The sequence below is a fragment of the Fukomys damarensis genome, unplaced genomic scaffold, assembly GCF_012274545.1.
Source record: "Fukomys damarensis isolate Sample0158 unplaced genomic scaffold, DMR_v1.0_HiC HiC_scaffold_1, whole genome shotgun sequence".
NCBI classification, from domain to species: Eukaryota; Metazoa; Chordata; class Mammalia; order Rodentia; family Bathyergidae; genus Fukomys; species Fukomys damarensis.
Window position 1 is genome coordinate 10064653 of NW_022900913.1, and position 17832 is coordinate 10082484.

The following is a 17832-nucleotide window of genomic DNA, read 5'->3' on the forward strand; positions in this document are numbered from 1 at the left end:
AAGACAAAAACAAGAGAACAAAGCTAAGAAGGGACATTGAGCCTACACACTGTTGGGGAAATAGACTTTATGGAAGGTTCAGCCATGTCTCAAAACAAACAAGCAGCCCCATAGGAGGGGAGGAGAACAGAATTGCCACAATATATTATCTAAAATCCTCCAGCTTCCAACAACAAAATCACAAGACATGCCTAGAAACAGGAAATGTAACACATCCATGGGAGTTTTAAAAAACAGGCAAAAGAAATTGCTTTTGAAGAGATTCCAGATGCTACACTTAACTCACAAAGACTTCAATGTAGCTATTATAAATATGCTGAAATGATAAAAGGAACCCTGTTTTAAAATTAATGGAAGAGATCATTGACATTTTTTCATCAAATGTGCATTAATAGAAAGGTACAACTTATGAAAAGAATCTAATGGAGATTCTAAAGTTAAAAATACAATACTCAAATGAAAAAAAATAAATAAAACCTAAAGTAAAGCAGATTAGTTTCTCAGGGTCTCTCCAAAAAGATACCATAAACTAGATGGCTTAAATCAGATATGTATTGTCTCTGGAGGCTCAAATCTTGATCAAGACACCAACAGCATTGTCCCTTCTAAGGATCATGAGGGCAAAATCTGTTCCAGTGCCTTTTTTAGGGTCTGGTAGAATGCTGTCTTGGGTGTCCCTTGACGTCTGCATTACTTCAGTGTCTGCCTTCATCTTTACAGGGCATCATGCTGGTGTGTGCCTGGGTCCAGTACACCTTTTCTATAAGGATTCCAGTCATAGTGGATTTGGGGCTGACTGTACTGTACCACTACTTCATTTTAACTAATTATATCTATAATAACCTAATTTACAAAGAAAATCACGTTCTTTTGCTATTGGGGGCCACCTTTTGTAGTTCTGGGTATTAGTGCAGATGATGCAGGTTTGATTTGACAGAAGAAAGCCTCAGCAAACTTAAAGACAAATCAGTGAACTTAATGAGATCTGAAGCAACAAATATAAAGGGATATGTTCCATTATGGAAGATAGAAGACAAACTTGAAAGCAATCAATACAGTAAAAAATAGGAATAACAGAGAGAAATCAGAAAAATGAATATAACTTCAGAGAAATATGAGGCATTAAATATGCTAGCATATGACCATGAATATAACAGAAATAAAAGAGAGAAAAATACCTTCCAAAAATAGTGGCTGAAATCTCATTGAGTTGGAAGGCAGAATGGGAAGCAGAAAAATAGATGGAAGTCAGGAAAATAAGTGGAGGAGAAAATGGTTTTAAAACATTTTAAAACAGCAATGTCTATCTAGTTTTAACTTACATTACCTGCTGAGCTTTGTTATTTCATCACTGTATAACACAGCTCATCAAAAAAAAATCTACTAGAATCAACAGCCATATGTGATTAGTACTGGGGCAAATTAAGGAACAAAACCACTCACATGAAGAAGACAGCAATGAGTACAAGTAGTAAAATGAGAGAAAGATCAAGAAATTGAAGAATGAATTGAGCTGAAAGCAGCCAAAAATCTTCTGGTAACTACAAGAAACATTGGGCTTCATGGTATGCTTAATATGAAGTTCAAATCAATTTTACCTCTATCTTCAAGGACAAGGAAAACAAGCCACAGTGTGATTTTTATTATAAATGTTATGTCAAAAACGGGGGAGAAAGTAATTATCCAAACAGCTTTGAAGGCCTTATGGAAAGAGAAGAGCGTGGACTTAGTCGCTTTTTCTCAAGACAGCACTTACTTTCAATATAGGCTTAAACAATGAATTGCAAAGCTCATTAATGCAGATTCTTTCTTGCTTCAGATAAATGAGCATGTTCTTTTTTCTTTCAAGTTTATTTGTTTCACATAATGTTGTTTGCATCCTTAGGGCAAGAGGAGTAATTCAGATTTAAAACCAGCTTCTTCCAAGAGACCATTTCCCAGAGACCATTTCTCCATTTTTTCAATGTCCAAATTTCTGGGCCGTGGGCCTCCGTCACAGGGCAGCAAAACTTCAGACACACACAAGCAAAGAGCCATTCCAGACGGGTGTGCCACTGTCATCTTTGTAAAATTCTTTAAATTGTTTTACTTCATTCTGTTCAAGATGAATCCTACATGTAGAAGACAGAAACCCTTTAATGAAGCTCCCGTAACTCCCAGTTCTAGGAAGTCTGCGAGCAGTAAGCAAATACATGTGAGTGGGGATAGGAGCGAGGGAAACAAGCAGACGTCTTTCTTCACTTGAAGACAGTGTCACCACCGGGTATTTTATAATCTTAATGACATTTGCCACTGTACCAGTCCTCTTGTTCTATGTCACACCAGAAGAGCAGCCTTTTGCTCTAAAGAGAAACACCAGCTACAACACCATTTTTTCCTTTGGCACAGAAAGTTATTTTTCACAGGGCTGATCAGCAACTATGCCTGAAACTCAGAAAAACCAATGCACAGGTGAGAAATGGGCAGCATAGGATCCTTGACCGTGAGTTAACCTGAGGGTCGGGGAGTAACTGAAAGTGTTTGCTTCCAGGGGAGTTGAGAAAGACTAGTTAAGTTTGATGCAGAGGGTACTGAACTGGACTTTGGACACTTGCAAAAATTAATGTAAACTCAGACCCCTGACACCATTTACCCGGTCTACCATCTAACTTTGGTCCGTAGCCAAGTTAATTGTTGTGACCCTCCATTTTCTTCTATGCAAAAATGAAGATAATTTTTACCACACAATGTTACTCTGGGTCATAAATAAGGCACTGTTGGCTTAACATCTAATTTGTGCACGTTGGCTCTTTTTCCTACTTACAAAATGGGTGTAAAAAATCTTTACAAATAAAAGACTGACACTCCACATGAATTTTTAAAAGAAAGTGTATTTTTATTTCTAATAAACACTATGTGAAAAATTCATGACCATAATTCAGAATGGAAGGTGGTTTGAGCAAAGAAAGCAATTTTCAGTGTTCAGATAGAGTGGTGAAAATGCCTATTTCACATAGAGACATCACACCTAAAATCACATCCTGAAAATTAATTTAAAATGGTAGCCATATCTTATTAAGAGACAGTCAGTCACAGAGCCCTTGCAGATCCCTTCATAGATGACAAGTAGTTCTCTCCCCTCTTGCAGTAGAATGGGCTCCTCTGTTAGATTTTTTGCTGGTTGTATATTTGTTTTCTGTATGAAAACAGAAGGCAAGGGGTAGAGGTTATATTTGTGTTCTGGTCCTAAATGACACTGTAAAAATTTTCTGCAAGTAAAATTTACTTCATTAGCCCATATTCAAACAATAGTCTAACAAATCCCTTTAGCAAGACTAGAGATTATACCTAAAGTGGATTTTACATAGAAATGCTGTTTTTAGGGACCACCATGGGACTGATAGTGAATAACCGAATAGTTTAGAGTCAATTTGAAATGGTTGGGATTTGGAAAGTAGATTGTTTGTGCTTCCTAATGAGTCAACATCCACTGCTCACTGTGTGAAGAGGCAGAACATCAAGGATTCTGAATAGCACATTCAAGGAAAAGGCAGATTTGGAATGGATTCTGCATCCACTCCCTGGTCTGTGAATGGCTTTGAGCAAGTTACCTAAACTTTCTAAGCCTTGTGGTCCTCAGCTGTAAAACAGGTACTGACAATAATGCTTGCATTGTAGAATATTTGTGAGGGTTAAGTAAGTTAAGACTGAAGAAGGATTTTTCTCAAATGTAATGTTCAGGCAAAGCATCAGGGATCTTCGTAAAACTTTAATTGAATACAGGTCAATGTAAGATCATGCAGTTGTAACAGACTCCAGGAAATTTCAAGGCTGTTGATTCTCAGACCATCTCAATGCCTCAGACAATTTTCTCAATAGCAAAGCATTCAAAGAAGTTGCCTTACTCTTGACACTCTGTAAGTATTCAATAAATTAGCTTTGTTGTGATAATTATTATTGACTCAAGGCCCAGAAATAAACAAAGCATATGACACCATTCCTTTTAGCTTTCTCTGCCTACCTAACTCTAGTGACCCACAAAAACAGTGGATTTCAATGAAAGTTTGGCGACAATAAAACCACAATAGCATTGGTAGTACCCCTAGTAATGGTAAAACAAGAACAGCCTCTCCTAAACCTCAAAAAAATTGTGTTACATAGAGTTTTCAGATGAGAGTTTTCTATATTATACAGGCAGACTTTAAATCCCATCACAAGTGTCTTTATAGGGAAATGACAGAGGGACATTAGATGCATTAGAGACATTAGGTGTTGTGAAAAGGGAGACAGAAAGAATGGAATTTGTTGACCAGGAGCCAAGGGATGCCAACCGCCCACAAAAGCTGAACAATGTAGGAAGGATTCTCCCCTGCACCTTCTGGAGGGAGCACAGCCCTGCCTTGATTTGAACCTTTGGTTTCCAGAATGGTAAATGAATATATTTTTTTGGTTTTAACCCATTGCTTCCTGAAAGTGTCATAGCTCTCATAGGCAGTAAATACAACTTGTTTAATTAGAATATGTGCATGCATGTACAAATAAACTAAATTGCTAATATCTCAAAAGTTAAACATTTTACAGAGCAATTATTTTTCCTTTGCTTAAAGATGCTGACCTTCACAAAAGAAACAGAGACTGATGACATACTAGAAATGATATTTTGACTTAAGAATGTAAGACTTAAAGTCTCACTTCCACTCCACAGAGCGTGAACAGCCAAAAAGGCCTCCACGATGCTGGGCCCTAACACCCAGCGAGGCTCCGGGAGCTCGAAGGAGAAACGAGAAACCAAGGAGGGAGCACACCAGGCCAGATGGTAAATAGACCTTTATTAGTCTGTCCAGAGGGCACTCCCAGAGCCAGGTAGCTCAGAGGCAACTGCTCAGGGGCTGAGGTATTTTTTATAAGGTTTTTCTAAACAAAGAGTCAGGGAATTCACAGAACAAGACTGCAGACACATTGCTTATCTTATGCAGGAAATGTTCTAGGTAACCTTTTGTCATACCATTTGCCCTGGGCAGGCTGTTAGCCAAGGTAGCAATTAGCATATGAAGAAGCACAGTCTGGCCTATTAGCATGGAGTCACTTTAGCTTATTCAAGTCTTACAAGAAATTTTAAAAGGAATTATTCTTTCAAATAAAATGTAGAGTTTCAAAGAAAACTGTCCCTCTTATAACGAAGAGAAAGCCAGATCAAATATAAATTGTAATTAGATAGACATCTGGAATTGAAAAGATCTTTTTTCCTGTGCTTCCCTGACCTATACTGCTCTTCCACCTTCAGGAAACCAAAGAATTTCCACCAATGCTGGGGCTAGGAGGGTTGATCCAGAGAAGGTATTGTGCTCCCTCTCTCCAAGAAATGGATTTGTCTAGAACACCTGGTTTTTTTTGTTTTGTTTTGTTTTGTTTTCCTCATTGAGTTTATTGGTACATTTTAGGTATACAGTACAGTTACATTCATCATTGGGATCTTATAACCTTACATGACAGGTCTTGGTTTTCATTTTTTCCCCTTGTCCCGGCCCTCCCTTCACCCTAGGGCACCTGGTTTTATCACCAAGAACCTGTAGACTGTCTTGAAAGAACCTGGATGGACAAATTAGTTCTTGGATTATCACAGTTTGTCATTCATAATTAACAATATGTTCAAAGGGGTTTTAAAAAGAGAAACTGACAACTTCAAATTCTATACCTATCAAATATTCTTGCCCCAAATTAAGGTGACATAAAGATATTTCTTGAAAAATTCCAACAGAAACGTTCTTCAAGAAGTGTCCAAAAAGGTTGTCAAAACCAAAAAAGAGATGACAGCAGATACAAACTCAAAGCTGCACAAAGAAATGGAGAATGAAGAAAAAGCAAAAATTAAGGTAAATATAAAATATATTACTTTTTATCACTCTAAAAGATAGCTATCACAAAAATAATTACAACATGTTATAGAGTTTATAGCACATAACTGTGAAATGTATGGCAATAATAGTGAAAAGTATGAGAGGGAGGGACTATTGTAAGGTTCTTATAAAGTGATAACATACAAACACATACTGTGATAAGTAAAGATGTATACTGTAAATCCTTGTGTAAGAAAACTTGTACCAGATGCTTTGTAAAACCAATGAGAAAGGCTATTCAAGACTATTGCAGGGCCGGAGATTTAGCCCAGTGATTTCACTGCCTGCCTCGCAAGCGCAAGGACCTCAGTTCGATCCCTGATACCAAAGAAGAAAAGATTATTGCAGCAGAAGAGAGTGATGTACTCAACTCTGCTTACACAGAAGGCAGGAGGATTTTTGGATGCTGGGGGAGCCATGGTCAAGAGCTGGAGGACATCAGGGGTAGGCTGGTCACTCTCAGGAGGCCAAATGCCTTTGCTAACTTTCAATCATCAGAGTCAGATTCAAATACTAGGTTCAGATACATAATTTCAGGTAGCAACTCTATCTTTCTTGGTTATACTTCATTTTTTAAAAGTCAGTTATTTGATCTTTAAATGTTTTATTAGTACATATTCATGATACATAATAAATGCATTCATTAGGGGAATCAGTACATTCACACGTGGGTCACTAAGGAAGGTTTACATCTCAAAAAGCAAACAAAATTTACAGTCACAAGTTTGCTTAAAGAACGCTCTAGGAAGAGAGACCTCAGGGGCCTATATTTAAGAAGACAATTAAATTTAATCAATTTAGGGAGAATTCAAGGCTCTCTTGGTCACAACCTACAACCTGTAAAAAGAAGTAAAAATGAATTAATTTGCACTATGAGGTCAATATTAGAGAAAAATAGAATCATAAATACTAATACAAAAACAGAAAAAAGAGAAAAGGAAGAAAGATGAGATAGAAAACAATTAGAGAGGTGGTAGATTTAAATCAAAGTGTACCAATAATCATGTGTAATGTAAATGGCCTGGATTCCCACCTGAAAAGACAGGTTGTCCGATCATATTAAAAAGCAAAGCCAAAACCACATTAAATACAAAGGCACAGATGGGTTAGGAGAATTAAAACATTAAATGATAGGATGAAAAGATAAAATCAAGAATTTTAGAGTGACTGTATTAATTCTAAGCCAAGAAACATTAGAAGAACGAATATTACCATGAATAAGGGAATATCTGAAAGGGGGGTTCGCGTGCCCTTTCGGGTGCCCCTTCCCAAATAGGCCACTCATGCACCAAGAGGTCCGGCAGGAGATCTTTATTGTAGGGAGGCGAGCAGGAGGCAGGAAGGCAGAGAGAGAGAGAGAGAGAGAGAGAGAGAGAGAGAGGAGGAAGAAGAAGCAGAAGGAGAGAGAAGAACAAAGAAAGGAAGGTCCTTTTATCAGTTTTGGGGTGGGCTATTGCTTATTTATGAGGAATGAGTTACTTTTAACCTATCACAGGCCAGATTGCTTTTATGGGCCCAGTCCTGCAGACACAGGTTTCAACTTTCCTGGACCACTGTGGCCTTGGGGGGGGGAAAACCAGAGATAAGGGCATGAGGTCATTTTAGGAGCCAAGATGTACCAGGAGAATGCAGCCTGTGAGGCGGCGTCACAGCATACTTTAACATGATCAATTCCCTAACAATATCACATAATAGCAAAGAGGTTAATTCACCATGAAGACGTATCATTAACGTATACATGCCCGGAAACAGTGTCAAAACCCATGAAGAGATATGAGATAATAGTGTCTCTTCAACAGCATTGGTGTCACTCAGGAGCTTTCTAGAAATCAGTCTCGGGTCCACCCTTGATTTTAAAATGCAGATCAGATCAATTAGAAATCTGCACTTGTAACAAGACATCCATGTGATTTACATGCATGCTCAAATTTTAAGGATGTTAATATAGCACATTTCACCACCTTTCTGATACAGAACAAGCACTCCAGTGGCACCTTTACATAGCAGCTTCAGAGAAACTGTCAGTTTCATGGCTTTATAAAGCAACAGAATTCACCAATGACATTTGATAATAAAGATTTGAAAATTGGAGAATATATAAAACAGACTGTTGATGACAGGCTTCCCAGCACTATCTAAAAAGTAATTTTTGTCACTTCCACTCTCTTTAGTTATATAATTACTCTAAGATTTTTTAACCCTAAATTGATGTTTTCTAATCCTTGTATTAATGAGCGTTTTAATAGTGCTAAATGGCCTGTCCATTAGGAAGTGCTTCTCAACTCTGGTGTTTTCACAAGGGACACTGGCCCTCTGCCCGGGTATTTTGTCTTAATTAGATTGAAGTGGGGACTTACTAATAATATTTTCAAAGCTCTCCAAAGTACAATAATGTACAGCCAGAGTTAAGAAACATTATTTTTAAAAATTCAAAGATTTATAATAAAATAAGTAGCTTTGGTTGCAACTTAATTTCTATTCTTTGTTTACATCTCCCTTTCGTCACCTCCAATGGCTGGTCACTAGTTTGTGAATAAAGTAACAACTGATTTTGCCAGAGAAAAGGATCTCAAAAGGAAAAGCAACATCATCTGATGACCCATGGTGTGAAAATCAGCACCAGACATTAGTGTTGAATGGTGTATTATTCTACACACTTTGTATATTTATACACACCATGCTGAGAGAAATTACAGAGGTTTCACACTTTGCTTAGAAACTGACTTACAAATGCAACAAGACAAATACAACAAAGACAATGGGAACCCCAGGACATTAGTTACCTTCTAAATGCAAAGGAGACAAAGGCGCTGGTGGAGATAAAACTAGGTTTAGAGCATACAGGGAGAAGTAGAAAGACTCTGCCTAGTTGGCTTTGTCCACTCTGGCTGTTATAACCAAGCACCACAGACTGGTTGGCTTAAATGAAGTAACATTTATTGCTCAAGCTCCGCAGGCTGGGAAATTCAAGATCAAGACTTGCTGTCTGATGAGTGTTCACTTCTTCGCTCATGACATTCAACTTCTCTCTGTGCCCTCACATGGCAAAAGAGACAAGGACTCTCTTCTAAGCCTCTGTGATTCGCTTACTAATCTGATTCACACAGGTTCTGCTTTCATGGCCCACACTCCAAAAACCCCATCTCCAGACTCCATCGCACTGGGGACTAGGTTTCAATGTATGAATGTTGCAACATTCTGACCATAGCACTGCTGGCCATCAGGCTCCCTCTAAAGGCATGTCATCACACCTGATGAGGACATCCCATGCTCTCTCTACCACACCAATTGACCTTTAAGGGGTAGGGAGAAAGGAATATGCCCTGGCTGAGCATTCCTTCATCCTGAGCCCCACCCCACCTGCTTTGGGGGCACCAGGGATTGAACTCGGGACCTTTCATTTGTGAGGCAGAAGGAAGAACCACTGAGATAAAACACTGGCCCCTGGGACATTTGTATTATTTGATTCTATTGTTCATCACTACTTCAAAAACATGGTGTAGTAAATTTTGCCAATAAGGAAATGATGCCTTAGAAACAGTAATCAGCATTCCCAAATTCACATAGGTAGTGAGTGATAGAATGAGTTAGTCTGTGGGTTCTAAATGTTCTTCTTTCTCAAGTTGCCTTACTACCTCTCCATATCACAGTAGTCAAAAACATAATTGATCAGAAATAACTCTGAGAAAAGAAGGAAGTTTATCTATGTGGATACTTGGGAGCCTTTTCCTGTGTACTCCAGGACTAGTAGTCCTCAGATTTTGGCTCTAGGGACCAGTTTTGTAGAGAACAGTTTTTCCACTGATCAGGACAGGCAATGAGGAGAAGGTTTCAGGGTGATTCAAGCATATTACAGATATTTGCAGTCAGACCCCTCTGCTAATGGGAATGTATCTGCAGCTGCTCCACAGTGTTAGCATCACTGCCTCAGCTCCACCTCAGCTCAGGGTGCATTAGATTCTCTTATGGAGCATACAATGTAGACATTTTGCTTGTGCAGTTCACAGTAAGGTTTGCATTCCTATGAGACTCTAATGCTGCCACTGATCTGACAGGAGGTAAAGCTCAGGTGGCAGCAGCTGTAAAAAGAGACAAAGCTTCAGTTGCTCTATCTGATATTTGCCTCCTGATGTGTGACCATTTCCTAACCAGCTGAACTGGTGTGGGGGATAAGAATTCCCTCCATTGCTAGAGGATAGAAACCACCATCAGGTGATTAGAACTGGTCAAGTAGATGATAGATGTAGGGAAAAAAAAACCCTCAAAGGAGCAGTAAGGGCTTGAGATAGAAGTGTGAAAAGAGCTTCAGTATTATCCTAGAGCTCTAAGTGTCTTTTACCCATGAACATTTAGTTACAGAGCAGCCGCTGTACATATGATTAGTGTCGCAATTATGTATAAAAGTGCTCAGAGTTAACAGAACCTTTATGAGCACATTGGGAACCCAAATAATGAGACCAAACAGAATGACTGATTAGACAAGGAGATTTCTGGTTGACAGGTATTGTTCTGGGGTACCAGTGAGTTTGGGCATTTCTACACTTCTCATTTATAGCAAAATATTATTAATAACTGCTCAATTAGGACAAATGAGTTTAATCTGCAGCTTCAGTGGTGGTTTCATATGAGAGATGCTTTCATTCTTATAAGATATGGATTAAATTTAGAAGACAACCTATTAACTTCCCCCCAGTATTACATATATGCTTCTGTGAAAATTCTTTTTCCTGAAGTACAGAGGTAGAGTCTAGGCCAATAAGACAGAGTAAGCAAAGTCATATTTTCCAAGAGATTCTCAACTTAATACACTAGCAGTTCAATCAGCTGGGGGCCCAGGAGGCAGCTGAAAATGGCAAAGAGGTAAAGGAAAAGGTCTATGCAAACATGAAAGGTGAGAATTTCACGATTTGGCAAGGGCTTGTCCCAGTAAGTATAATCCTGCAAACTGCCCTGGTATTTATCTGCCATCCTGCAGATCACTTAATTCTGAAGCTTATAGTAGACTACTCCTCCACAGCAAGGCCCCACAGACGATGTCCCAGTATAACTTGGTGGATGTCAATGCACTAAGTTACAAATGTGTGCTATCATAGACTTTGTACAAGCCTCTGGTGCGGTATGTTTCCCATGAGGTATATTGCTATAAATTATGGAGAAGTTGGCATCAAATTGTATTGCCATGTTCTATTTAATTGCCAATTATACCCCACAGTTTTTTACCACTCACCTAAGACCAACTCCTCATATATTATAAGATAGGAATTTAATTTTTCCTCTAATAAACTAGTTAATTTATTTCCACAAGCCACTTCACTGATTTTAAAACATGTTTTGTTTTATCACCATTATGCTTATATCTAAACGCAAACATGTCTATGTTAATAGAAATCAAAATAAGTAATTTTGTTTACACAAGCAAAATTTGTTGCATAATTCTATGCAAGTTAATTAGAACTAAAATAAAGTCACTTGCATTGACCTTAACAACAACAAAGCTGAAAGTTTATGAAAAAATTATTCTCATCTCTGGTTGCTTGATAGTAACTAGCACAAAAAGATCTAATAAAACCTTAGCTTTATATTTGTCCAACCTAACCTTATACAACCTTATACTACTTATACATACTTCTGCAAAGACATCTTCCCACCAGATGCCTGTTCTCATTTTGCCTTTATAACTTGCTGTTGCCTCAATGTCTTTGAATATAACATGCTCATGGTTCATAATGGTACATACAGAATCACCCCCCTGTTTTCAGACTGGCAATTCATACTTCTAGCATCAACTTAGAAAAGTTCTCTTAGTATTCTACACTCACTCCCAATTTACCATTGAATCACCCATCCTTATATGATATCCATTATGGATTAAATAGCATATTCTGATATTTTACCGCAGAAGACTCCTGGTAGACTTATAGCCCAGGGAAAATAGGTTAGGGAAAACAAATGACAAATAAAAATAAACCAAAGCAGACCAAAGACAAAATAGAGGTATACATTAATTATTTTCTCCAGCTAATGGTCAATGTTTCTGAGCAAAATATCTAGAAGATTTTTCATTTTCTAAGAATAGGGTTCAATTTACAGTGGTCATCTTTAAAATGCCCTTCATTTATATCACATAAATCTTTGGTATCTGTGGTATAATGTATCACAGGACATAAAATATGAACAATAGCAGTTTGTTACATTCCCGAAACACTGAAAAATATTTTTACTGTTCAAAGAGCAAAAAGTTTCACTGTTACATGCAAATACTTTTCAAACAGTAAAACATAAAGATGTTTCAGAAGGTCTTTTTCTAAGGTCTCTTGGGATTTGCTTAAAGTATTTGCATAAATAAATTATAAATGGATACATCATAGCTGACTGCACTGATCAATTGAAGCTCAGGGGTGAATTTTAAACCATTCTTGGCAGTAAGGAGACGTGTTCAATATCAGCTACAAACTCGGGTTTTGATTCACCACCTTTCACTAGCCTCTCCATTCTGCAACTTTTTAGGTAGTCTCTTTAGTGTCCTTCATCACATTACTCTTTCTCCCTTCTCAGCCATGCAGAGTGAACACTCTATGTGGCCTTATTAAAACTGACTCCTGTACAAAGTATTAGGGAAAATTCAATTGGCTTTCCTGGCAAGTCTGCCTTTGATCACACCTGATATGAATGTTATGCCTATTAACCTAAATTAAGAAATAAACGAGGAAAGGTATTATGGTCGTCATAAAACATCACTAGAACAGGGCATAGCACCACACTGCACAATATGCATTTGCTCTACTCTCAAGACACATAGCAAGGAGCAAAAATGTATTTTCCAATGGGAAACACAATTTGGCATGCAAATTAAAGAGGACAAGGCTCCCAAGCTTGGTTTTGCACCCACCAACATAAGTTCCAACTTGGAAACAATTAAGCAAGCCTATAAATCTAGAGCCTTGGAAAATTAAATGGAGTCCTAAATCAGAGAAGGTACAAAGACAGCATAGAAAACATATTCATTAAACAAATTCACAGTGGTTTTCTGGATGTTTCTAACGAGGAACAGATAGAATTTTTATGACTTCAGACTGAATCCTTCAAGATATTAAAATCATCTTAGTTCATAATGGTGTCATTTCATAATGAATTTTTGAAATCCAGAGGATAAGGAATGCATTTTAGAAGGCTCACTTGATGAATTTTGAGATCAAGTCACTGTCTTGTTCTGCCAGGGTTATAGTTACTAAGCAAATTCTAACAGTGAATAAAGGAAAAGAAACTTGAAGCTCTATCCCAGCCGCTACTGTACCCCATGCAGGATACTTCTTTCCATCCTCTTGTCCCTTTCTTCCTACCTAGTCTCGATATTTTCATTTTTTCCTGAAAACCATGCAAGCTACGTAACTATAAAAATGGTGGTTGTCTCACCACGTCTTGATATTGAGTTCATTACCCTGAGATTTTCCATTGCAAATAGCCTCAAGCACTCCTCAAAGTGATGACTTCGAAACCTGACTTCCATCAGCCGCTACCCTGTCTTGTCTGCTGTCATAGGAAGGTGTGACATGATATTGAGAAGGCATGCACCTTGCCCTCTGCTCCAGGTCAGGTTTTCCCATCACTCTTCTTCCAAGCCCAGTGCTCCATTTCTCCCTTAAGGGAGCAAGAGGTGAGGTCCCAGGAGAGGTGGGCCTGAGATGCCTCCCCCTGTTCCCCGGGTTTAAATTTAGAGGTGACCTCCTCAAAGCTATCTTCCCTTATGCCGCAATCAAATCATACCTCTGCAGGCAAACAGCATCTAGGGTAAAGGAGCTGCTCAGGAACACCAGGACTTGGCTCTGCTCAGTCCCCTGATGGGGCCATATCCTTGCTGATACTGAGCTGGTTCACTGTGTGCTAACATTCCTGAAAAGGAAGCTCAGAGAAGGCTGAGGTGAGTTTCTGTAGGAAAACGTGAGATGTGCTGTATGCATAAATGGGCCATTTACAATGAGGCAAGACTTCCCTATTGACCTCAGTTCTTGAAAGGAAAGGCCAGGCAAGAATACGCAGCATGCGTGCTAGCTGCTACCACTCAGGGAAATACTTCATCGTTGTCAAATTTCATGTCTTTGGATTTAAGAAATGAGAGGATGGGATGTATCTCAGTGACAGAGTGCTTTCCCAGCATGCACAAGGCCGTGGGACTGATTCCCAGCACAGAGAAAAAAATGATGATGATGATGATGATGATGATGATGATGATGATGATGATGATGATGATGATGATGATGATGATGATGATGATGATATGGATAAACAAGTAGATCATAGATGATAGAAGATAGTTAGCTAGATAGACCAAATACAAATAAAAAGGGACATGGTGGGGTAACTTCTGTCTGCTCAAAATCACGTAACTGGAATACCAATGTCTCCCCTGTTATTTCTCACTCATGGAACCAAAGCTTTTCCCTAATAGCACTTAATCACAGCTTGATATCATTTTATATCTATCTCAAGTATGCCATGTCATACATTCACAAACTGAAAGAATATACAACTAAGTACCTGGATAATCGCTTATTTTCGGCATCTACTCCTGCTAGGTGAATGTCATGAGATCAGGCATTGTGGCAATGTTCTTCTCACCACTGAACCAGGAGACTGCCTGACACACAGGTGTAAAGTAAATATTTTTAATAATGAGTATTGAGGTACATGGAAAAGACTGCTCTGTCACTCTGCAAAAGTCCCACACCTCATGTTGCTGTCTTTGCTGCACCCAAGGTAGATGATTTTGCAGCATGTGGCAGATTCGGCTGATTGCTTTTCCCTGTCCACCTGGCTGCAGCTCCTCCACCTGAATGCTGAGCACCTTTCAATGGGGCCAGCCAGGGCGAGGGCAAGGACACTGGGCAGAAATATCACATCATTTCTCTTATATGAGAAACTCGAAAGTAAAGAACACGATAAAGGATAGATAATAAGAAAGAGGGAGATGGATGTTTTGCAAAAGGGAAAGGTTATCAAGAGATGGAAGGAGCGGAAGGGAGAAGATTGGAAGAGGATACAATGTATCCCCTTATTATGTACCTGTACTAATGCCCCATGACGAACACAATCAGTATACACACTTCAAATATATACCGATAAAACTTTTAAAAATAAAATTAAAATTACAATAAAAAGGAAGACGCTTCACAGGATCGTCACTGTTTCAGACACATTCTGGGCTTGATTCATTCTTAAAAGTGTCTAGTTGTTTCCATGGTGTCCTTTTCTACTTTGGGTCTCTGAGACTTGCACATCCTTATTAACAGGTATGTGTCACAAAATCATATGAATTACACCTTTTCCAAGTGTTCAGTAAAAGTCCAATTTCATATGCTTTTTTCTGAATACTTCATGGCAGTTATCCCCCATAAACAACAACTACAATTCAGGCATTTACAAACAACCTTTTATTAATTTGTATCAAGTCCACATTTTCATTATTTGGTATTATGATTGATGTGTCACAATTCTCACAAATTAACTGTAGCATTTTTATAGATACTGTACTATGATTCTCTTTCAGTTACTTTTACTATATCATTTAGTACCTCAATATTAATCATAACTAGGGTTAATCATTATTCTGTTTATTCTACAGTTTATAGGAATGTTCCATTTACATCCTTAACTCTTTCTTCTATTTCTTTCCATTCTTCAAAAAGTCTTTTTAATAGATATATTGAAGCCTTGAAAATAAATCTCAACTTGACTTAAATGCAAAAGACAATAAAAGCAAAATCAGCACAAACTTTCCTTTACCTTGCATTAACAGCACAGTACCTTGGGGAACCTAGGTATTACCAGACCCACATTCACAGAATAATCCCTTCAAGAAAAAAGATGCACTCAACCTAACTGATCTTCAGAATGAAGAAGGAAAGGAGCGACTGCAGTTTGAAGGCCATACTTCATTAGGAGATTGTAAGTTTTACTTTTAAATCACTAATAACTTTCCCAGCTGTTTGCTCGCTGATGATGAAACAGGTAAAATGAGATTGAACAGCCAACTAAATAGTTGGAAACCTACGACTATATAGAAGCAACCTATGCTACTCGTTAATTGCACAAGCAACCTACTTACACACTGTTCAGCACTCATAGAGAAATAAAGATAGTAATAACTTGGACCTTGCATTTTCCAGGTCATTACATGTGGTACATTCCTACATCACTTGACGTCACAAAGAAGGGCAACCCCACGGAGCACCCAGTGTTCTGGGGCCTGGACGGTCCTGAGGTCCACAGCAGCGACGTAGTTCAAGTCCGTTCGAACTGGCTTCTTGTAAATCGGGCAAGAGTAAAACCGAGGATCTCTTGGGGCTACAAAAAAATAAAATAAAAAATAAATAGTGAGAGAGAAGAACTTGATCAAATTCTAACTGAAGCACCTCAGAGATTGCAGAGCCATGGTGGAGCATTCTGAAAGTCACACCACAGAGAGGTAGGTTTGGGAGAATAAGCAGAACTCCTTGAGACCACGCAACCCTGCATGTGACACAGACATCACACTGGCTGTGGTAAGACACCAGACAACCTGAGCTTGACCTTGGTGGCCCCTCACCCCATGACCTTGACAATGACCCCTGCCCACATGTTTTCTCTTTCTCTTCCCACTTCTACTCAATGTGCACCTCCAGCAGCTCTCCTTGACCTCTTCACCAGAGGACTCACCTCCCTTTACTCCCCAGCAGGAGGAGCCTGCCATTTAATCAGATCCCCAGCACCAGTGAGCATTACTTTGTCTTCACCACCACCACCACCACCACCACCACCACCATCATCATCATCATCGCCATCAACATCATATTTCTAAATCTCATCTTCAGCCCTATGTGCCACAGTCCCCCTCACATTTAAATCACACAGGGTGCTCCAGTCACACAAGGTATGAACTCTCCATGGATGAGGAGAGCAATAAATGTCTGGGAAGCAGAGCAAATAGCACAGTCTAGCTCCCTGATATTTGATTTTTTTCCTTCTGGACAAGACCAGATGCAGTTTGCCCCTGCAAATGCAACCACACAGGCAGTGAACACACCTCTGTGTGTTGGTCCTCCAAGAACCCTCTTCGTGATCTATGCCTCCTCACAGTCTCCTTTTCTCAGCCCCTGGAAACACCATGCTCAGGCACAGATTCCATTCTCTGGGGTGTTAAATGTACATGAACAGAACTCATATGGGGAAAATGTACAAATACAAACTAGGTTTCCGAAGGTATCTGTGAAGAGCTTAGGTGTTTAGGCTTCATTAGTTTTTTGTGAAACCCAGTTATCTATTTGTCTCTTAACATCCGTCTCATGCAGTTCCCTATGCTTTTATGGTCTCTTCCAGATTGTATGTTCTTTCAGGACAAAAGTTGTGGCCATACTTTGGGAGACCAATACAATATTGTAAATAACTCCCACGTAACTCTTGAGATGAAACCACATTTAACTAAGCAATAACTTTGTTTCCGGGAATTAGTGGAATCCATCTGGGCACTAAAACATGGAAGCAACAATTCTGCAAATGTAGTCTTAATACATCAGAGTTACTGACTTTATTCCTTACAACTGATTTGGTCAATATTCACTCTAACAAATTATAAAAGCAAGGCACTATCATAAGTTGGATCCTCATTATTTGACCCAGTAAAACCTTTGATCTGCTGTGTTTTTAGACATCTGGAATAAATTTACTTTTATTGTAAGAAGCTAAACATTTGAGGAGGACAATACAACACATAATTTCCAATATAAAATGCATATTATAAAGTAGTTATTTCTAACCAGGGTGATTCCATCCTTGGAAGATATTTACCAATAAGTGTGACATTTCTGACTATTACAATTGTGAGTTTGCCTAATATCTAGTGTACGGAAGTCAAGGATGCCGTTTACATCCCACAAAAGTTAAAATAACTTCCCCAACAAAGAGTTATCCAGAGACTGAGAAA

At 38.7% G+C, this 17832-nt stretch overlaps 1 protein-coding gene across 1 annotated transcript in view; it reads right to left on the reverse strand.

Annotated features, from left to right (window-relative positions):
- Positions 1–2938: 2938 nt before the first annotated feature.
- Positions 2939–17832, reverse strand: part of Dnah5 (dynein axonemal heavy chain 5) — a 316139-nt gene continuing 301245 nt past the window's right edge. The window contains 3 exon segments of the mRNA XM_019208553.2: positions 2939–3175; positions 13641–13766; positions 15979–16217. Of these exon segments, the coding sequence (XP_019064098.1) occupies positions 16066–16217 (152 nt within the window). The 3' untranslated portion in view covers positions 2939–3175; positions 13641–13766; positions 15979–16065.